Source organism: Meleagris gallopavo, chromosome 3, assembly GCF_000146605.3.
Source record: "Meleagris gallopavo isolate NT-WF06-2002-E0010 breed Aviagen turkey brand Nicholas breeding stock chromosome 3, Turkey_5.1, whole genome shotgun sequence".
Lineage (NCBI taxonomy): Eukaryota > Metazoa > Chordata > Aves > Galliformes > Phasianidae > Meleagris > Meleagris gallopavo.
Genome location: NC_015013.2, coordinates 71,131,542 through 71,155,255, shown reverse-complemented (window position 1 = coordinate 71,155,255; position 23,714 = coordinate 71,131,542). Strand labels below are relative to the sequence as shown.

The following is a 23,714-nucleotide window of genomic DNA, read 5'->3' as shown; positions in this document are numbered from 1 at the left end:
AAAAAAGTGGTAAGATAAATTCACCAGAAATATAAATAAATAAATCTTTCAATGTCTCCCAGAATACAAAGATAGTTTCTCTCAGTGAGAAAGTCCTTTAGCTTCATACTGCTGGAGAACATTTCTGTCTTGCTCTGTATAAACCATAAAAGCTTATGCTCTTAGCGAGGGTCAGAAATAGGATATTGGGCAACAAAATTTTATAGTCCAATTTAGAAGTTATTTAAATGGTATTTAATGATTGGCATAAAAGCAGCACTGCTTGATATTAATGTATTAGAAGGAATTAGGACAGGTAAGGAATAGGACGAGGTCAGATTACAGTTATGTAAGAAACAGACACCTCAAAACTGAACGGATCGCTGTTAAGTCTTTTGAGTCTTTGTCTACATATTATAATTAGAAAAACAAGATCAACGCTACAAGAATGTTTCCTTTAAAATGAATTATTTATGCATTCAGACACTCACTTTTGTCTCGCTGTTACTTACATGACCATTGGCAATATCCAATAGATCTTTAACTCTACATCCTCTTACGGGTCCCACTTCATTGCAAATTGAATCTTCAATGATCAAAAAATTGGCTTTGTAAGATGTGAGAATCTTATAAATATCCTCTGCTGACCTCTTTGAATATATCTGATAGATCTATAAATTAAGAACACATTTTAATGCATGGTAAAAATCAGTGGAAAATTAAATACCATGAAAATGGTGGTGAGCAAAGGATGACTTATCTTTAATAACAAGTTATGTACGCATTGTATGTAGATGCCAAGCTATAAAACATCTATTTTTGAAATTTCTAAAGCAGGTGAGGTAATGGGGAGCTGAATAGGAAGCATTTGTCTCTGCTGGAGTAAGTTCACATTTTACATACTTACATTGGCCTGAAAAGTCTTCAGAAAGAATATTCATTTTTGTCCAGAGTACAGCATAGACAATTTATTTGATATTCCCCTCCCTATTTGCTGGACTATCCCCTTTCTTCTAATATTTTTGTTTGTTTGTTTGTTTTTTCCCATTATATTTGGGCAAAGCAGCTCCTATCAGTTGTTTTCCAAGTCAAATATCCCGCTAGAGACTTACACTTGCCTTCCGTAATCCTGAAGTATTCAAACAGAATGAGAACTGAGGCTGAGTAGCAATTTTGATTTCTTTGCTAGTCAGAGACAGGGTAAGTCCACTCTGATTTGTGACTTTCCCCCCGGCAAAACGTATAGAATAAAAATTGCTCAGAATCATTCAGAAATGACAGCCTGCCTAAAACTCAATACTGTCATACTGCTCAGTAAGGAATCTTGTTCTTGGGTTTACTGATTATGTAATGGCATTACCTTTCTTTACGATGCTTCATGCTCTTTTTTCACCTTAGAATGTGAACACTTTGGGGATAAAGAACTGGGAACATGGAAGAGCAATGCAAATGAGTACAGCATGAGGAATATTACAAGGTCATCCTCTTTGAAGTGCTAACGTTTACAGTACTCCCACACATCTCAATCAGGCACTTGAGTCTTACAGGATAGAATAGTCTATAAATCACTGGTAATGCATACACATTTATGAAATTGGATACTCACATTTTCATTTCTTTTTAGAAGATCATCATCATATAAAGGCAAGCTTGACACCATCCATCCTGTACAAAGCTTAATCACACCCATTAATTGTGGGCTGCCTGCAAACACAGCAGCCACAGGAGCTTGTCTTCTGCAAAAGCAACATCAACATACATGTCTGAGTGCAGGATACATTCTTCAAAATGATGCTTTTAATTTTAATAACTGTACAAATCTTTGCAGATGCTAGGGCAAGAACTGGCGTGCATGACAATACCTACAAAGAGGGGGACAGGGTCTGCTGTGATAGGACAAGGGGAAATGGAGGGGACATTTAGATTGGATACAAGGAAAAAGTACTTTAGAATAAGGGTGGTGAGGCCCTGGAACAGGCTGCCCAGTGAGGTGGGGGATGCCCCGTCCTTGGAGACATTCAAGGTCAGGGTGGATGGTGCTCTGAGCAACCTCATCAAGCTGTAGGTGTCCCTGCTCATTGCAGGGAGTTAGACTACATGATCTTTAAGAATCCCTTCCAACTCAAACGATTCTATGATCTTTGGGGGTCTAATTACAATTGGCATTAACACTCTGGTAGCATTGGTTTCCCTACCGGGAAAAGCACAGACTTGCAGCAATGAGGAGTTTGCAAGGAAGGCCTCCTGAGGGTTAAGAGCTCATGGCCATCCTCCCCTCCTTGTTATTCATGGAGCACCACTCAGAGTGGTCCCAGAATGGATCAAACTATTGCTTTTCTGAGTGGTTGCTGTCTCGTGACAAAGCAAGCTTGAGATGGAGGGCAGGTAGGCAGCGAAACAGTATGATGTTATCTTGTAAGTGAAAGACTTGTGGTTATGCTCATTTGATTTGTAGGACAATCTATTTCATCATTTATGAGTAACTACTGTCATACAGAATAACATTTACAATAATTATGCTTCTAGATTTTTAGTTCATCTTTTGATTATTCATATTGCAGTGTTAGTGAAAGAAAACAACCATTGTCACACTTTATCACAGATCTCCAGCAACTTTTCCCACAGAGAAAATTCAAGTTAATTCATTTTATCAGGGAGAAAATCATAAGAAAGTATACTTATAATAATGACGTTCAATTAAAATTCCAATATGGATATCTAAGCATAAGCACTAAAAATCCTTTTCATTAAAAATATGAACAGCTGCTACAAATAAGGGTAGTCAAATTGCTCTTAGCTGAGTGAATCTCAATGCAATTCACCATGATTAATTATGTACTTGAAGTGTAATATATGCAGACTAATGTAAAAGCCATTAGGTACTTGGCATTATTCCACTTGCTGCCTTCAAAAGCTGCAGCAGTGACAAACAACGTACACTACTATTAACAGAAAGAAGAAATTGGCTGGAACACCATAATTACCAGCCTTGTCTTTTCTGAAGATGAACAGGTTGACATTAAAGACACCATAAATACAGAAAATAATATTCTTTTAAAAATGCATTTAAAGGTAAGTAAGTTATTTGAACACAGGGGACCTCATTTTCACAGAAGTGCAGTTAGTAATGACACAGTTCCAAATTAAATTGAATAAGGCCAGAATCTAGTTCTGAAACTTTTGATGAAGATAAAAATATATCTGTGAAAATATCCTTACTATAAGCTCAGCATTTGCTATGCCCTACCTAGTCAGCCAGGTCAGATCATTGCAGCCTTCTGCTCAAAGGGGAAGTTTGAACCCCACATTGCACTCCATGTTTCTTTACATCAGGCATTTGTTTCACTGGCTTCTGTACATACGACTTTCACTGTTTCTCTCCCTCGTGGCATTATAGTCAATATGAATCCTCTAACCCACTGAAAAGTCAGCATGTAAAGAATCAGGATGTAAAGGATGCACATCTTTCTTTGGAAATCACATCTAGTAATGATACTAAACATAAGGTGACTGCACATTTCAGGATCTTCTCTTGTAATCAATGATAAACTCCTGCTACTTTGCATGGGAGGAATACCGAGCCTAAAATAATCATTTCTCTTCCCATCTCCCTCTACATCATGTAATGACTTGGCAAGGAAAAGCTCAGATTAATACAGGTAGCTCCACAAAATACTGAGATGTAAGTACCCTGGCAAAGAATTAAAACAGAAGTGCAGAAATTCATACTTACTTTATCCACGTCATAAGCTCTACTGTATCAGGATCATAGAATTCTTGTAGTTCTGAAAGCTCTGTCATTATCCTAGGGAAAAACTGATGGAAATGTTATTTGATTACAACTACGCCACACTAAAGGGACAACTTATTATGGGACAGCCATAGTGGGTAAGACACCTGGAAATGGAAACCTGCTTTTAGCTGAGGAAATTCCACCCCCATTACCGGTCTGAAGTCAGACAAATTAGGGTAGCACAAGAACAGCTGTGAGAGTTGTAGCACACAGGAGCTGTTATACGTATACCTGCACCATCCCAGAAATAGGAAGAGAGAGAGAGAAGAAAAACCACTGCCACCCCCAAGAGAACCAGCTTCACTGATCACACAGAGCCCGTAGAAAAACGTAGCTGATGAGGGACTATGCCTGGCTGAGAGAAGGCAGACAAGCAGAAAGATGCTGAGCTGTACACTCATCTCTTTAAAGCCAGAGTAACAGAGTACAAGTCTCAGGGCATTTGCACTTCCCTCATCCTAATAATCAAACTTTCCAAGTGCAGGACTGAGTTGAGAACCCAGAGAGCAAATGTTCACTACTGCTTAAAAGCAGAAGTAGGATTGCCAAGGGATGAAGCCCTCTAGAGTCCAAATCCCCACACTGCTATTATTAACAAATAATCTGTAAATGAATTCTTTCGTCACTAAGTTTTCTCTGTTGTAACTGATAGCATAATTTTGAGCACCTTTAGCTTTTCCTTCCCTCCTCGGAAGCATTATCTGTTACTCTGATAAAAGCACATAACGAGTCGGATTGTGCTGCAAACAAATTCTCTGTTAAAGACAGATATTACAGAATTTGTACAGTCAGTGAAGATTGACTTTTATATTTCAATGCCTTGTAAAAAATACTTAAATTCTTATAAAGCTACTCAGAATAACTCTTCTGAATCTGTCAGTACAGTAGAGAGTTAAGGGATATATTTTCTATTTTTTTCAAACTTGTAGAAATTTTTAAAATAATTTTCCAAATATTCTTCTCCCTGTGTGCCAGTCTGTCAGGCAATGTGACTACAAGTAAAGAACCAAATACTTAATTTAAACAAGGAAACATCTGTAGATTTTTTCTCCCTGTACTGGTGTAAGGATTTAACTCTGTTATAATTTGACAGCTTTTCAAACGCGTTATTTGCCTATGACCTTCCATAATTTTACTTCTCAATAAAAAGAAGATAGACACAAAATGCTTTTCAGTATTCCAAGTGTTTATTTAGCAATATTTTCTCTGTTGAGTCAGTTCACATATTCCAAGCGTAAAAGCTGAATGTAATAATGTCTTCATTTAAATTCAAATGCTTCTTAATTACAGTAAGTCATTGTTACCAAACTGAATTGTTAAATATCTCATACTGAAAAATTTAAACAGCTTTGTTTAAAAACAAAACAAATTAGAATTAAAAAAAAAAGAGCCAGCACATTTTCAGAAGATGTCAGCTTTTATTTCACCTTGACATTATATTTGCTCAGTGTTTTGACTCATATGCTGCCCAAAGACAAAACAAAACACAGAACAGCATGTTGCTTACCTCTTTCCACAAGCTGAATCCAATTATTGTGGGAACTGCCATACTCAGAATGAGAGCCTAGAAAACAGATGTTAGAAGAAAAGGATTATGGATTGTTCTCCATTCTCCAACCTCAACTATGCTGATGCTGTTTGTACAGCAGTAGGCTCCATTTATGCCTGAAACCTTAAGAGTGACTGCAGATGAATCACTGCAATTTTCTACCAGGAAAAAGTTTTCTGTAAAAAAAAATTTGTCTAACTTAGCACTGAATAACTGATTTGACCCATGCTGTATTTACCACCAATATTAGGGACTGTTAATTACTGCTCATCTAAGAATGAATCAACGCACACATGAAGTACGGACAGGAGAAAAGTAAATACCTCTCAGATACAAATACAATGCAATAATTTGAAAAATGAAAAAAAAAAGTATGAAACAAACATTTCAAACCTCTGATCTTAGTGATGCTTTCATTCAGATTGACAATAGTGACAGGCAAAACCAGAAATTCATTCTCCAGCACCCCATCATTGTAGCTGGTATCCCCTCCACTTTCCAAAGGGGACTAGCTCACAGAGTACAGAAAACACTTGGTAAAGAGCATACCCAAGGCATTCTTTTGGTATTAACCTGTTAACACATCTACTATATAAAAAGCAGGTCTATATAGCAGAAAGCGTGTAGTATATAAAGCATTATGTTTAATATGTATGTGAATATATTTTTATTTTTTACTGGAAGGACACTGTCAATATTTATGATGCAACATTAAATGGCATTTGCACAAGTGCCATATATAACTTTAAGTTTTAAATATTTATTCTTCTAAGTATCTTGAAATTAGGGTAGAGTAGTAGAGTAACACCCCATTCTCATTTCATTAATAAAACAAATGCAGAAAGGTGTCCAAAGCAATTCTCATCCCATTATAAACAAAGCTAGAGTTGGAAGTGGAGGAGCTGTTTGCACTACAGCACAAGCTCAGCTTTAGTTACAGCACTTCTCTGAAATGGCTACACCAGAACATATCTTACACAAAGTAACTGCAGCTACTATTTCTTAGGAATGTGTTTTACTCTCATCTATTAAATACACCTAACTACCACATTTTAGCCAAATTCCCTAGTGAAAGAAGACTTATGTCAATGCTTGTCTGCATGCCTGTACTTTTTCTTGTGCAGTTTTTCTACAGAACATTTGACGTTCTTGGCCAGTCTCAACTAAATACGACAGAGAGCTTGAGGTCTCAAAGATCTATTAAAAGAAATTAAATATGTCTGAGAAACAGAGATAAAGATTGTTCTGCTCCTTGTGAGGAAAAGGCTCTGCTTTATCACCAGGTACCAGAGAACATGGGAAAACATGCTGATAGGAATGCAAGACAAGAAAAAGCAGACTATGTAAGATCTATTGCTTACAGAACTACATGTTCTTTTAGTGGGTTTTTCTTTAAGTCTTAAGTAATTGTTGTTGGAAAAGTGATATGACAGTGAGTTGTAATTTCCAAGACATTGTCTCACCAGTAGTATCGGATGCACAGCTTTCAGTCTCAGCCACTTGAAAAGTGTCATCCAAAGTTCAGGAGAGCACACACCAAATGCAGCCAGCATGCAAACATATGGAGTCCACAGATATTTCATTCTGAAAAATATTGCAAGAACTTGGTTGGCACTTTGCACTTATCATTGTATTTTTTTTCAAAGTCTGGATATGCAAGCAATCAGATCTAATTTGGTGGCATTGGAGGGCAAAACAAGGAAATCTCTAGCAGGCACCTGATTATTTGCTGTAAGATGTAGAAGCGTGATCCCAGGTCAAAGATAACAAAATCCTTCACAGAGTTCAGGGGAGGACGAAACAAAAAACAAACAAGACTAGTAAAGTCACTTGGCTGTTACAGTTTTCCAGCCAAACAAGGACAAAAAACAGCTATTCAGCGAAGCTGCACAGACACCTTATTATAAGGGATTTCCTGAAGGAAGGAAAGTATTTCATATACAATTTACTATTTGCTGTTTTTGTCTGCCTCTTGAGGATAGACAAGTCAAGACAGCTACTTGGCAACACAACAGTTTGCTCACTTTAATAATTTATGCATATTCAGATATGATCATGATAAATGTAAATGTATAAACACAACTGGCACTTTCCAGCTGATTTGGCTGAGAGCTAGACTGGAACAAAAAGGTTATCCAAACATAAGCTCCTGAAGCTTAAAGAACTAATACTCAACACTATTTTTGATAATTGTTTCACTGCTGCTTAACATGTCAGGCAAAGGTATATTCAGTGCTTGTCTACACACAATAAGATGGTTGACAAATCTTCTACCCCTTGAAGAACATTCAAGAACATACACTACCCATCCAAACACTACACAAGATCTCACAAGAGCACAATATTCAAAGAATGATAGAGCACTTCTATGCTTAAATACCACAAGAAGAGAGATCCAATTTTCTCTAATTAATTTCTTGGATTTTGGCTGCATTAAAGCTTACAAAATGCATTGAAGAGACCAAGCACGATTCATCATACTCCTCTATCCAATTTATAGTGAAAATTCTCTTTGCTACCTCCACTACCAACTAGTACCACTGTATGCCAAATATATTTCTGAAAAGAATTTGAGTTGTAGATACATTTGAAAGGGGCAAATAGCCTATCACATCCAGTTAGGAAATCTCTGTTGCTTTCAAGAGAGATACATCAAAACAAGACTTACCCTTCCAAACACATCGCTAGAGAACCAAGTAAAATTGTGTGAATTACATGATAAACTATTTCTGGCCTCTCTCCAATTCGACCATCCTCAAGTTTAACTGTCTCTTTCAGTGGTTCACCACTGCAGTTGGAGAAAATGAGACATCACTTAATTCAGACATTATCTCAGGCAAAGGTGTCAACAAAAATACTTTTATGACCATTAGGTAAGCAGTACGCTGAGATCATTCTGTGTCATATCATATACTATTGTTTGCACTGCTTATTTGGCTTTTGATCTTTGTCAGTGATCTATAGGTACCTGCTGTCCCTTGTATTAGACTGCAACCTCTTTGAACCAATGGCTGTGAATTAATACAACAGGATCACCATCTATGACCATAAATTCTATTTATGGTGCTTCAGCAACAAGAGCCAACCTAATTCAAGAGCATGCATACTCCATAAACATTTAGATGAAGCACTCTGTATGTGTGTGTTCTAAGTTCATGTCGTTAAGTTGCTGAAAAATTACAGAACCCATATTACTATATACACACCATTTTATCACAAAATAAGACTACAAAACCAGTAGTTAGTCACAGTACTAGAACTTCCAGTAATAAATTGCAAATAAAAAACAATCACAACCAAAAATCTTACAATGAATGTTTTTCCACAAACATGATAGCGAGGCACGTGAAATACATTTTATTCTACCATTAAGTGATACCAGTTACAAAGTTGTAACAAGCAATTAACTGCTTCAAAATCAGAAAGTTTTTACTGTGAGGAGGGAGAACGTTTATTTTAAACTCTTCTTAAAAACCTGTAGGATATAATAAAGTTACTGCCCTTCACAAAGCAGTACATAGCTAATAGAGACACTAGCAAAGATCAGAAGAGTCTGCTTTATTGTTTTGAATTTAGCATTTTACCTCCAACATGACATACATTTTCACTTACACCAGTATAACCTGTATCTATTGAAAGTCTTAGTCCTTGAAAAAAGAAGAAAAAAAAAGCTATTGATTTTTGCTGCAGGAAAGTGAGAAATTTGCTCTAATACCTGAGCAGTTACACCATTTATCTCCTACCAGGGAGATGTAATTTCCCAACCATTCAGTTTCCAGGATAAATTATGCTAGCATCTACACAGCCTTGCATTCAGAGCCTGCACGCGGACAGCTCCAGTACCCCTTCTCTCCAGGGAACTGTAAATCACTGTGAAACTACAAATAATTGAGTCTGTGCTACTTCAGCTTTGTTCCAAGCAGCAAAGAGTTATGAACTTGATCACAGTAAACATAATAAATAAATAAATTACATGGAAACATTAAAACTGGAAATCCTCTAAACTCCACCCTTCTCATTTTTCGCAAAACGAAAACTTGGAGGAAAAAAAAAAACAAAAAAACACCCACAAACCCAAAGGAAAAAAAAAAGAGAGAGAGAAATCCTCCAGCAATAATCCAGTGACTCTGCTGGTTGGAAAGGAAAAACAGACAAAATACCTTTCTCACAATGGTAAGAGACATAAACATGTGATAAAATCGAAAGCCAGATCTCTGCAGGGATTTCCCTTGTGGAAAACAAAACAAAACAAGCAAGTAAAACCAGAGACAATTCCCTACCCTCACTAGACGGATGCTCAGGAAGCTCTTTGCTAAAAAGCTTTCTGCAGAAGCCTTAGGGCTTTCCACTGCTGCCCACAGCCTTGCAAGCTCCATGGTGCAATGGGTCCTCACTTAGGCTGAGGCCTCAGCCAGTTACACAACTGGCTATTCACTTTTATATCCAAGAAGCTCTTATCTCTAACTTCTTATATTCCAATAAAAAGAAGTTACTTACCAAATTCTCCTAAAAATGACCTGAGTTACAGAAAAAAGGCAGATAATTAATACTAAAATATAGAAAGGCAGAAGCGATGACTGTGTTAGCCGCAAAAAAAAGTCTTGGGAGGGTGCCTGAAGAGATTCTTGACAAAGGAGCCAATTCATTGTAAAATTCCTAGTAAGGCAAAAACATCCCATTAAAAACCAATAACAATGCCACATAGTTTAGGAAGAGAAAAAAATAGTACACAACCAAGCACATTTTCATCTACTCATGTCATAGGAAACTATTTGAAATTCATCTTTGAAAAGTGATATTCTATAATTTGGAACTGCTTTACAAGTACTCTTTATAGTAACTGTCAAAAGCTTATCTTCTAAAAAAAAAGAGTCTGTGATCCGAAGAGGCCAGACTATGACTCTTCTATGTCACAAAACCCAGCTTCCTGTGTAACTCTGTTATGAGGACCACAAAGAACTTTGTTGTCACAGTGGATTAAGATTCTAGAGATACTGATGCAGGAAGGTATGCCTGTCCTCATTCCAAAGGGAAAGTGGTCATCTGAGATCACATACAAGCCTGAAGCATCACCAAGAATGCCATCCACAATGCTGAAATTCTAATTCTGTAGCTGACTCCACTTGATCATTCCTCTTTCTCAGTTAATGAGCAAAAAGACTATATTCTGCCAAGAAGTACTATTAATGCATATTCTCAACTGGAACTGATGTGGCACATCACGTAATGAAAGCATTCTTGTCTTTATTCTCTTTTGCTTTCCTCCCCCTCTTTTTCTATCCTCAAGTGAAGACAAGAGAACTCTACCACTTTCAGTTAGACAGAACCAGTTTTAGGATTAACAGCTGAGCACATTCAAAGCCTTAAGAGACAGATCTTGAAGTTTTCATGCTGCAAGCCGCAATTCCAGCATTTAGTTACACAACTTTCCAGGGGTAGTTGCATCCAGTTTGTTTCAATCACCACCTTCAATGAAGGGTTGCACAGCCTGGAAAGTAATATGTAGCAAATTGCCAGGGAAATAAACGTATCTGTAATACCTGGTAGCTGAAATAACCAAAATCCTGACCAGAAGCAGTCTTGAATTTTTGTTCAAAACAATTAAGAACACTCATATACGTGTGTTAAATAGTGCATCTTAGTTAAACTCTTAACATCTTGACTTCCAAAAATGCCACAACATTTTCAGTTGTGTAATGTCATTTTCCAACTCTTCTCCTGAAATGACTTGGAGTAGTTTTGTAAGAGACAGATGCAGCTCTCAGGAGAGAGTATCAACTCCAAGCAATTGCTGACTTGGTTCCAGGAGCTGTTTCTAGTCCTTACCAACATTACACTTAAAGCTTTCCAGAAAATCTGTATCCGTGATTTCTTCTTCTCACAGACTAACATTCAACTCTTTTACAGATGTGAACAGTTTTTCTTAGAATCACAATTTCCTCTGACTTTTAAGTTGTCCCTTGTCTTAATTTCTTCTAAAACAAACAGGGTGTTTCAGGTGGTTATTCTTAGAAAACTAAAAAAATAAACATCAGTGTTTTGAGGTGGTAATTACTCCCTTTAGAGCCCTGTTCTCCAGCTATGAGAAGTCAGGACCACTACCCTGACCATATTATCTCTGCTTCCAAGTCTCATTAGAAACATTAGATGGGGTACAAAATGTTTTTGCTCTTCAACGTAAAGTAAAAAATCTATGTAAAGCTTTCACCCCCAGGGGATGAAAAATACTGAAGTGCCTCAGAAACCTCCAGACCTTAAGTAAATTCTATATATGCATCTCTTAAAACTCGTTTGTAAAACCAAGTGAAAAAGGTAAAGTTTCTCTAAGTCCTCTATAAATACAGACAAGCCACTGAAATTTTATATTTCTTAGAGTAGTTTCAGAAGTTTAAATATCTTATAAGATGTAAAAAAAAAAATAAATAAACTTACTTAGTTGTGTTTAAGCCAAGTTTTATCTCAAGAAACTTCAGCAAATGCTCATTTTCTTTATGAGGGACAAACATCTGAAAATTAATTTAGCAGAGAAAAATCTCACCAAGTGTTGGAAGCAGCTTTCACTACTCACTTCATTCAGATTACAGATTGGCAGGGAAAAATCAGTTATTTGAGATTGAGTTAGAATGAATAAATTAGATTAAGTGTGTCAATTAAGGTATCAACATAGTACTGTAAATCTCCACTTAAATGAATCTATCTTTAGGGTTTCCTGGAGACCATCATACACTGCATTTTATACATGTAGCCCAAAGAGAGGGCAAATGAAAGCTGTCAACAAGATGCTGGAAGGTTACTGAGTAATGTGAAAAGGATCATGTAAAACAGACATACATTTACACCCGAGCAAGCCAAAGAACACTGTGTTTGGCTCCACTAAACAGTAGGACTGCAGCTTAGCAAAAGTTATGAGCATTTGTAATCTTCACATAAATTGTTTGAGCTGCCAAAGTTCTGTGCACTGCCTACATAATTTAAGTCATATTTTTCAAGATTAGGTTTTATATTCCTGGAGATACAGCAGAGCTAGCTGATATGAGTGGCACTAGAGAACAGCAGGTTTGAACATCCTCTCAAAATTTTTTAGGGTTCACTATGTTCTGAATTTATAAATTGATGCTGTTTATTAATACAACCAAGGTGAGCTTGAGACATAAGGGAAAAGCACTAATTATGCACAAGGCAAAGGCAGGTAAAAGGGAATTACTAATCAAATGCAAGACCAGGTTAAAATCCCACTGAAAATTATAATCTACTCTAAGACTACTAGCTCTTTTCCATGCACAAAAATACTGATTTAATATTCAACCCAATTGGTAGAGGTGATCCAAGTTATAACAAAAAACACATCTATAAAATAGCTAGTGTGTGATTTAAAGAATATTTCAATACTATGCTTTAATCTCAATCCATAAGCTCCAAACCCCCAAACAAAAAACAGCTGCTTAAGTTGTTAGATAAAATATTTTTAAATAAATACATCGATACAAAATTACTCAGTCTTCAGTATTTCAATTTGCTATGAATTAAGCTATTACTTCTCAGATCAATATCATAGAATCATAGAATGGTTTGGGTTGGAAGGGACCTTTAAGATCATCTAGTTCCAACCCCTTGCTAGAGCCAGGGATACCCCCTCCTAAAACAGGTTGCTCAAAGCCCCATCCAGCCTGGCCTTGAATGCTTCCAAGCATGTATGATGAGCAGCACTTTAAAAAACATTTCCAAGATATAACTGTTGCTTTCCATTTAGACTATAACAATTAAAATAGCTTCTACAGCAGAATCTTACCTTTAGTAACAAGTTTAGTGTTAGTGTTACTGTGAGTACCAAATAAATGTACATAATTTTCAGCATTCTTGACACAAATGTACCTTTCTTCACATTCATCTGCAAAAACAGTTCAAGAATGTCGTATCACTTGGAGTTCAGTTGAAGTAATAAAATCTACATTCAGAGTTAGAGGAGAGTCTTGTTACCTGAAGGTATTTAGAGAGCATTAAAGCTGTTACAAGACTCAGTAATGGTGACACTAGTAAGGCCGAATTTTCAAACTGCAATAAATACCCCAGGAAGAGAGAAAACATGTAGATTTTGTACACTTCATACACCTGTCAACAAGAAAAGATAAAATTACAATGGATACACATTCTGCTTCCTAGAGCAGATAGATAGTTCACTGCATTTCCTTCCTAATCAGGAGATCAATGGATACATTTCAATCCTCCAGCTCAGGAGGCTAGCAGGGTACAATCTGGCTGTGAAAAGTATTTCATACCAAAACAATCCTGGTCAGCCTCCGGAACAAGCATACCACCGCTCCACAAGAAAAATGAAAAATACCAAAAGTAATAGGAATATTTTACAAGGGCTCTTTATTCTGTAGCACTGTGCTTAGCAGTAACCACAGTGTAACAGCATGAAAACACACAATTTGGGTGAAGGAACTGAGTACTGTCAACATGTCTTTTACCTGTCCTCACAAAAACTTGTTCATTTAACCTAAGGAATACATATTCTACTACTGACACTCACTTTGTTATATACTAATTGATAAGCAGATCTTATAAATTCCAAAACTTGATTCTTTAGAACAACTTTAAAGCTATTTCATTCCCCCTGTGGTCAGGACATGTACTTCAGCTGCACCCAGACTGTGAGACACTCAAGTCATCACCCAGTGTATGCTCTTTGGAGCAGTAGGAGGCTGTATTTCAGTCCTCAGTTATAGGTAGGCTGATGAGTTCCAATACCTTCTCTGACTGTGCCAGGGCAAAACTGTCAAGCAGAAAAAGAGACACGGCCTGGAGAAACAGGAGGTAGTGACTGTACTCCCACATCATCATGAAGGTGTACGTTGAGGCACTCACCAAAAGGTAACAAAATTTCTAGAGGGAGAAAGAATGAGAGGAAAAAAAACTTTAATTTGATATTTATGCATCTCTGTCACTAAGCAAGTGAGAGGTCATTAAACCAGAAATTACAGAAATTCACTATTTTAGGAAATAATTAAGATACAGAATTCAGACTTATTTAACACCTCAGACAGAAAAAAAAGTCATTACTGAAACACTGAAAAACATTCAAAGCCAGTCGGAAGAAATGCCTTTGTCAGAGAGAGGAAGCTACCACCATCTTCTCCCAGCAACAGGAAAAACAACAGAATAGCTTACACATTGAGAAAAAATTGGCATCTGTTCATCTTAAAAAGGCAGCACGCAGCTAATTACCACATTGTTCTCTCTTAACCCTCACTGGGGTGTAACAGAGCAGGGCACTTTTGCTTAGCAAAACCCACACGTGCCTATGTGAAATCCAAGCAGCTGTTTTGAAAAGAACAAACAAAACATCTGTTTTCTGCAGGTAACTACTCTAGAGCACAGTTCTATCACCAACTCTTTATTAAGAAATTAATTTTCTTTTACCTCTGCAGAACAATTTAGGTTTTTTTTAAATAGCCTGTGAGAGCTGCTACTTGACATGCAAAATATGGCAAAGCCCAATTTTCCCTTGATGGTATGGAGTAATCAATTCTTGTTGTATCTGTCCTAGAATAAAGTACAGACAAACAAAATTATTAAAGATTTATGGAACAAAAACATCAAGGAAAGCCTAAATGTTACTTTTAGTTAGCACCGTGGCCTTGCAAGCGAGCTATTCCTATAATAGGTTCAAAGTAACACTAATACAGTTTTGCTGCTGATACAGGTCACAAACTTAATATCAGCACTCAAGGCTCAATCTTTACTCACTTATTAAGCACAACTCCTAAAGGGATGGAATTTACAGGACTGAAGCCAAGAAGCAGGGCCTCCAGCCATTTCTGCCCACACCTCCACAGGAGATGTCACATTATGATGGTCTCATTATGGATATGACAGCAGCTTTTCATGTTACCATGAATATAAGCTGAGAGAAAAGAGCACTTCCAGTTCTCACACGAGATGCTTTAGGAGTGGATTAGGCAGTAGAGCACAACGTACTTAGAATCCAAAGCAGTGCAGCACCAGCAGATACTTTGTCTACAGGGAAAACTCTGCCCAGAAAACAAGAGACTAAAGATGGACAGGGAGCACGGGACAGAACAGCAGCAGGGACTTCTTGTGGGATGACCTGAGAGTATCTGCACAATTAGAGCTGGAGGAAAAAGTTATACAGAGTGCTACAGTGACTCAGAAGCACAAGAGACACTTTCAAATGTGACAGAGGTACATAGTCTTCTTCGTGTCTACCATGCTTTTAAAAAGGAGCCTGAAGCTCCTTTATCATTTAGATATTTGAAAGTGTCACCTTTCATTTTTACAGCTTAAGTATCTCACAGAGGTGTACTTGGAGCTTTAAACTACTCGATCTTTCAGTTGGTTAAGTGTTTAACATTCCTTGCTGTTGAAAAAAGAGACAGATTTATTCACTATTTTTCCTACTTCGCACTGCTCACATCAGGTTGGTGAACAGTATTTTTACGTATTAATCACAGATTTGGTCATGATGACTTCACATTCCAAAAAGATGTAAAGACACTTCTCAACAGTTCAGCTTTAAAGGTATATCTCTAATACTTGGCCAATCCATAGCTCTTATTTTTTAAAGGGCCTCAAATTTTTTTAGAACTAATAAGTGCTGGAGTCAAGGCTGGATGTGGCTCTGGGCAGCCTGGTCTAGTGGTTGGTGACCCTGCCCATGGCAGGGAGGTTGAAACTAGATGACCTTTGAGGTTCTTTTCAACCCAGGCCATTCTATGATTTTATGATAAGTGCTCTCAAGTGCACAGAAAGTGCCAGAGGCTATCTGGTGACAAAGCAGAAACCAGAACACAACTGTTATCATTGCCTAAATGAGGTTCCCTATCACTGTGGTGCTTCATAAAAGGAAGAGATACTTTCATGCAAACAACACATTATAAGATGAAAAAATCTTGAGGTCAGAATCATTTAAGAAGATTCCACGTTGCACAAAGAAAAGCTACAAAAAAGCAGATAAAAAAAAAAAAGAAACAATCAAAGTCTTTTTACAGAAAAAAATGCGCTTGGTCATTTCCTTCAAAGCAACAAAATAATGGTCACAATGTTTAGAGCTGGTCACAGACAATAACTCCGTTTTCAGCAACTTCAGAAATTTATTTTCATTCTTCATCAGAACAAAACCAAAACCTTCTGATGAATGTTTTTGCAAAATGGAACTTGTGTGTGAAAATATTCATGTATTCACACAAACTCACAAACTTAGGCCAACTGTCAGCTTGGCTGGTTTGGACAGCAGAAGGCCCTTCCATTAATAAAAGCATCAGCAGAATCAGCGCATCTCTGGGAAACATTCTGTACTCAGTACAAGAACTTCTTCTCACAATGAGAACGCCAAGTTTAATAAAAAGCATTTTATTCCACTCTAACATTTTCAAATGCCTTATTAAGAAACTAGATTGTATAAAGATGTTTTTCTTACCTGTTAATAATGAACCATGCTACAGTCAGCATTCCTGCCAGCCAAGTCCCACTCATAACCCAACTGGTTACAAACAATGCAGTCACATAAATTCCCTGCAGTCCAAAAACTATACCAATGTAGAAATACACTGGTTCAATAACTTCCTGAAATTACAAATAAAAATGAAGAGACATAGCAGCAACTGAGCTGAAGCCAGAAATTATTGCTATTTACTGCTTGCATACTGCTAACAGCGTGCTAGATGCTTCACAAACAGGTAAGAGACAGTTCTATTCTAGAAAAGAATCAAGCATGCTTTTATTGGGGCTCAGGAGGACAAAGTAGTGTCAACTGACAGAACACTCAGAACTCAGCTTGCTACTGCTATGACTTTTGCATATGCTATAGCACCAACATTATATGCGTCAGATTTGGAAAAAAATAAAACATACTGCAGTGGAATATAAGTTTATAGGACTACTAAAGAAATCATGCAGGAGAGGAACGCTGAAAAGTAAAGATGTAGCAAAAATGGTTCTAAATACAGGAGAGTACATATATATATATATATATATATATAGGAAAAAAAACAAAGAGATAAATGATAAATGAGAGAGTATAAGCAGGACAGAAGTATGCAGCATAAGCAGAACAAAGCCCATGTGGAGCAGAGAGAGACAATAGGTGCATATACAAAAATGTATTCCCCTTTTACCCACACGGAATGGATAGAGACAGGTACCACTGTAATAAATGTCAGTACTCTGAAGGATCTAACTTTTTGTTTTGAATGAGTAGCACAGTTATTCTCAACATTTCTAAGTGGTTTGCAGAAGCAAAGAAATATCAGACAGAAAAGTATAGTGTATATGAACCCCCCAAAAAATCCTACTCCAAATGCTGATGAGAACTGAGAAGAACATGGAGCTGGTGGTAGGCTTAGCTCAATTTATTCAACAAAAATTGCATGTATTTACTGTATGCAGCAGAAAAAGGCACACATGCACACGCTGAAAGCAGAGAAAGCAGGAGGAATGCACATACTTCACTACCAGATGCTTGATATAATACACTGGCAATCAACTCAGGGTACAAGGTCATCTGCTGGACTGCATTTATCGTCTTCAGTGATACTGTTTTATTGTTGTGTGTCAACTCATAAACACCTACAGACAAAAGAAAATAAGTTATTCTTGGAATCACTTACTACTGCTGTTCTTGAAAGGGTGCGTGTATATTCAAAGGTATGGGGAAACAGATCTGACCACTGAAGCTACTGACTGATTTAATGTTTCTAATTCTAAAAGGAAGAAGAAATTATCGTTTTATATGTCAATGCATCCTGCTGATACTGCAATTAAATTACTACTGTTTTTTGAACTAGTCTGTAGGCACAAGGTGTCCCCATTCCCCTCCCCCCCAAAAAAAAACCAAAAAACCCCATAGTCTTTTCAGAAACAACACACTCATGCAGTCCTATAGATCACCTTCACAGGAGGTTCTTCAGAAGTGACACAAAGATCTATGAGGGATGAGCAGGACGCATTAAACCTGCTTACACAAAGAGGTCAGATATGATGGCCTTCTCAGTCCTGCATTTCTGAGAATTCTACGAATCTCTCAACACGGTACACCTCTGTATGAGACTGAGATAAAGTTGGCATACTTGTAGGATACATCACTCTCAGAGGTATTATAACTAAAACAATAACTTGTCATTACTTGGGACAATGGAGGGAAGGGGAATAATACTCCAACAAAAAAAAAGAAAAAGAACAATAACCCCAAAAACAATGAAACAGCACAACAAGATTACTGTTTCCAGCTCCAAACATATCCTGGTGTGTGGTCTGCAGCTGCTTCTCTGCAGGCCAACCTCACTCTTACAGAGCACAAAAAACCATGCTCAGCATTGCCGTGACACACCTCTGTAAACCGTATGCCTCCAAAATACCAAGTAGACATACAAGTTTTGCAGAGCCAGCTGCAGAATGCCCACGAATAAGGCAGTTCATCTGTCCACAACAGCAGTAAACCTCCCAGAGATAATGAGAAGTTAAGTACACCAAAGCCCTGTTGTACACTACTGGCACATGCTACATATCAGCTGGGAAACTGCTACCAAAAAGACTATACCTATAAAGTTCAAATGGCTTCAGATTTAGTTTCATAAGAGGATCAAACTAATTCAATAGCTTAATTCTACAAGGGAGAGCTGCTCGCTCCTTCCTTCCTCCCAGCATTCTCACCTTTCCCCTTGACTTAACCCTGGTGCTCTTCTAAAGTCACTAAAATAGCAAAAAACTGTTCTAGCTTCTTTTCAGTGTTTTAATTTTCCACTGGCTCAAGGACATGACCCAGATTACAGGATGGGAGCGAGCTCCAGAGCCAGTGCTGGACAGAGAGCTGAAGCACAAAGGGAAAAGACACCACTACAACCAACTTCTTCTTGTCCCCCGTGGTTTCTGTCCCCCTTTCTCAATCTTCATCATCATCTATTCAGAAGAGCTGTCAGGTTTAGGAATGGTTGGCAGGGACAGCACTGAGCAGATCAGTTCTTGACAGAGACCGTTCTAGCTTCTGACAGGGGACAAAACAGGAATTTCCATCCCACATTTCCAAATTAAATAAAAATCATGCTTTCAGGGATAAAAATCAACTACGCAGCATAGGCAAACCTAAAAATAACTATGGGACAGAATTGGTATAATATTAATTTCACTCTCCAAAGTTCAGTCAGTGTGCAGTTTTTAGTTAGCCTAACAAATTACAAGAGTATTTGACTCCAAAAGGGGAACAAGACCTTTCAAGGTTAAGAAAATAAACATTTTTTTGTACCTCTTTCAAAGGAAGGAGCCTTTAGCAGTTCCTTATAGAATGAGTAATAAATGGCACTGTCCCCCTGAAATGTAATTTCTCGTTCAAGTTCCTAGGAAAAAAAATATATAGATATATATTCACCTGCAATCTCTTCTCATAGAAAACCATACATTTTTAGATAGACTGGTTTTGTAATACTGCACATGGTTATGACTCCACTGTACATCTCCAAAATATTCCACAGAACATTAATCTTCCCAGCTCCTCCATCAGGTATATAACGCTCTATGACTTGGCAAGCATGCTCGGAATGAGAGCAACTGAAATCTCTGTTGTAAGTCAGTAGGAGACCCACAGGATCACTTCATAGTCACAGACCTGAATTTCACTCGACTTTCCATAATCCACTGAACAACAGTTCTTACAGCACAACATCCCTGACATTTAGCTTATACTAAACACAGTTTATCCCAGTGCATATTTTTTTCCTCCAAATTCTAGAGAAGTTATTTCAACTAATCAAGATGAATTAAGAAAAATCAGCTAAAAACATGACTACACAGAACTGCTGTGAGTAGGAGAAACACCAGTTTTTAAAGAGCTATTTCAAAGACAGAGGCCCGAGTAGAAAAGGCACGGGATTCCGAAAGCGAGCAGTTCCAAGCTGGCACGGATCAGCTTTGATTTCAAGGACACAATTTGGCTTTCGTTTCAGTAGTTTAACTTTTTCTTTACCTGCCTGCTGGAAAACCAGAATTTCCGTTCATGATATGTGGAGAGGTACACAGCATACATCATTCCACTAGTGACTGCCGCAAGACAGCCAAAGAAAAGTTTCGCAAAACGCTGAATTAACATATCTGAAAAGGGACAGTGAAAAAGCTAAAATAGTCCAGAGGACTTAAAAAACAAAGAGCATGCCCTAAGTACGACTTGTTCTGAAGAGCAAGTAAATATTCCTGCATCAGAATTATCAGCACAGATACATTGAGAACTGGATTGTTATTCCTTCGCCGCAGTTTTCTCTCTTGATTACTGCCACTGCCTCGTGGGCCTTTTGGATAAAGTACCACACACTGCATTGCAAATTTATCATCCTTCTAACAAGCTTCAATTGCAAAGGAATTTCAATAACAGAAAATGTATTACAAGTAAAGAGAGAAAACTCCAGGCTTCACCCAAAACACTGTAAAATTCTTAAACACATCAACAGAAAACACATCTACCGTCAACACTGAGATATTCTGTTCTCAATTATTCTTTTCAAATGTAAAAAGAAGGAAATAAATTTTACCCGTTTTTTTCAACTGGTATCTACCTCCCCTGTAGCTCCCTCAAGTCAGTATGTGCTTTTAGCTTAAAAGCTTATGGTAGCTTGATGAGCGTTTGCCTGAAATTACACCTGGTCTTAGTTCTGTGCCATGAGAAGCTGCAGGTACTCTGTGTGTGTGCTCGTTTCAATATGGTTATTTCATGCTTTTCAGCTTCTCAACATAAAGATAACTCCAGATGCAGCTAAAATATTTATATGTGCTCAAATAGACAACAATCAGATTCGTAACATTCTCCCTTCAAGTGAAACAACCCAGGAACAGCATTTTACTCTGCAATACATAACATGTCATTATCGAAGAATTCTACTGTGAATGCCTGTTCTTCTTGAAACATTTTGAATTAGATTTTTGAATAAGTCTGTTATAAATTACTGCGCTAGAAATATATTCCCATAAAATGTAAAAGAAGAATGAATTAAAAGAAAACCCAACAAACAGAACTTAGCTAAAAATTCTGTAGCTTACATTTTGGCGATCTTCCCAGCTTAGAGTTTTCTTTGTTTCTCTCCTCTGGAGCCATTTTGTCAGATTCTGTGCAGTTTTGTTTCCTTCTCTGTCGCAGGTCTGCTGCCCCTGAGGATATTTTTTAGGAAGTTATTGCAGCACTATTCCTAAAATCACACCCTGAGAAATCCATGTGGCAGCAGGTAACAGCCAGTTACTGTTACGGTTCAGCCACACAGCAAACATATTTGACAAAAACACTCAGCTAAAGTATTTCATGTACCTAACTAAAACAGCGTAACAATGCAGAGATCAATCTGTATGCTATTCCTTTGAAAACTCAGTCACTTTCTCTGGAGGCCATAGTGTGGGACTGCCTAGAGCTCTAACTGTAAGTTAGCTGTTTTATTCCCTGGTGAACATGTTACACAAAGGAAGGAAAGAGGAAGAGCAGGTAAGTTGGCATTGACACTGGGACAAATCAGTGCCACTTCCATTCAGGTTTAACTGTAACAACACTCCAGAATTTCCACCTCGCTGACCTACTGCCCAGCAGTGGCTACAGAACTCCAACCAGTGCTCTCCCCTTTCATACAGCCGTTCTACTTTCAGTTGCAGCATCTATTTTCCAAACCCCAATAAAGCTGATAACGACTCTGCTGGCATATTCACATCAAAACTGGTCTACTTTTAAATCCCAGTGCTTGGATTTATAAGATAGAAACAAGGTGGTAATATAAGCAAACTGTTGAAATGCTGTCTGCCCATAACAGGGTACCTGTATTTGTGTTCTAATAGGATTTTCAAACAACTACAAATTATTCTAAACAGACCAAGATCTCAATTGTACCATGCTTCATGGAATGAACAGAAAATACCTAACTTCTTCCATAGAACAATGATCAGAAAACCATTAGACAAAACTATGTTTAAGTCGTTCAATGTCACATTTACCATGATGTCAAACCAAAGGACACACTGGTACTTCTTCATATGCTGTGCATAAAGTCAATCAGCAAAGCAAACACAGCACACTGCAACGTGAAGTCACTTCTATCACACAAGATAACACTGGAGAAAGTATTTAGATCACCAGAACAGTCAAACTGCTTGCAAAGCCAACTGCCTGGCCTTGTCATCCTGGTTACAAGCAAAGCTATGGAGTGAAAACACAGGAAGAAAGTGCATTTCCTACATTCCTCTAGCACATTAGTGAGCCAAATTGGGAGTGTAAGATGCCTGTAAAGGCCAGGGTTAGCAGCAGCAATAGAAAACTTTTAAAGTAAGTTAAAATCCTAATTCTGAGATGGCTACACCTCAGTCAGCAAAAATGCCCAGCAGATCACCCTCCCATGCCCCCCCCCAAAAAAAAGTAATAACAAAAGGTCCAAGCATGCAATTTCTGTTTCATATGCAGCTGCCTCCAGCAAGAATAGTGTTGTTTCCACTCCTATGAATCCTTTACACGGGGTGAAATTAAAGTCAAACAAGGTGATGACTAAAAATAATGTAGGAGTCCGAACTGATGACACAGCCTCTGTCCGGTACCTCTCTATTCAGCAAGCAATTTATCATCCAAGATTGCTCTTTACTTCCCTGCAAGTTCTCATTACGCTTTTAACTCTTGCCTAGAGAACACACTCTGCTTAGCTGTGGGTATCTCTTGCAGCCTCCTTGCTCCTGTGTGCCACACCAGTAATCCATCTATTGCCTGCAAAGTGACTGCTGTCTGCAGTTCCTGTTCCGTCATTGACAGAGAAGTGGGCAACGTTCAGAGAAGGATCAAAAGAGCAATCAGGGGTGCGTGAGATGGCTCCTATACAAGGCTCAGCGTGCAAGTTAGGCTATTATCATTGGTCTGCAAAGATGATGGGACACATATCTGCGTACAGCCCTGCTCCTCACACGAGGATACCGGAGCTGGCTTGTGGCAAACTGCGCTCCAAAGAGTGCTCCGTGCAAGAAGAGCTCACACGGCCCCGCCAGCAGACAGCTGGAGGAGCACAGAGCCGAAGACTTTGAACACACGGAGATCACCACCAGCTTGGGATGCCCCCGAGCTGGGGACAACCGGGAGATGCAGTGGGACAGCGCGGGGTGTGCGTTTCCCTCCTGCGTTTCTCACAGCGCTCACTGTGCTCCCAAGAAAGCCAAATGCCATCTCAGCCCCCCACCAAGGGGGACGGCCGAGCGAGACCTGGAGGAAAACGAACGCGGAGCGAGCGAAGAGCTGCAAAACATAATAACGTGGAAACGGAGCGGATGCGGAGCCGAGCAGCGCCCGCAGCGCCAGGGGACGGCAGGGGCCGGGGTGCTCGCTGAGGGGCGACGCCAGGAGGGCTGAGCGCAGCGCGGCTGCTGCTGCGCGGCGAG

The 23,714-nt window shown here is 38.4% G+C and overlaps 1 protein-coding gene across 1 annotated transcript in view; it reads right to left on the bottom strand.

Annotated features, from left to right (window-relative positions):
* DPY19L4 (dpy-19 like 4) overlaps window positions 1-21,571 on the bottom strand; it is a 25,206-nt gene extending 3,635 nt beyond the window's left edge. The window contains 18 exon segments of the mRNA XM_010709140.3: window positions 492-650; window positions 1,586-1,715; window positions 3,713-3,795; window positions 5,280-5,336; window positions 6,785-6,905; window positions 7,990-8,109; window positions 9,819-9,977; window positions 11,754-11,827; window positions 13,111-13,209; window positions 13,299-13,430; window positions 14,073-14,207; window positions 14,745-14,767; window positions 14,770-14,867; window positions 16,762-16,907; window positions 17,788-17,909; window positions 19,582-19,672; window positions 20,299-20,423; window positions 21,363-21,571. Coding sequence (XP_010707442.2) covers window positions 492-650; window positions 1,586-1,715; window positions 3,713-3,795; window positions 5,280-5,336; window positions 6,785-6,905; window positions 7,990-8,109; window positions 9,819-9,977; window positions 11,754-11,827; window positions 13,111-13,209; window positions 13,299-13,430; window positions 14,073-14,207; window positions 14,745-14,767; window positions 14,770-14,867; window positions 16,762-16,907; window positions 17,788-17,909; window positions 19,582-19,672; window positions 20,299-20,423; window positions 21,363-21,417 — 1,929 coding nt within the window. The 5' untranslated portion in view covers window positions 21,418-21,571.
* Between the last annotated feature and the right edge of the window lie 2,143 nt (window positions 21,572-23,714).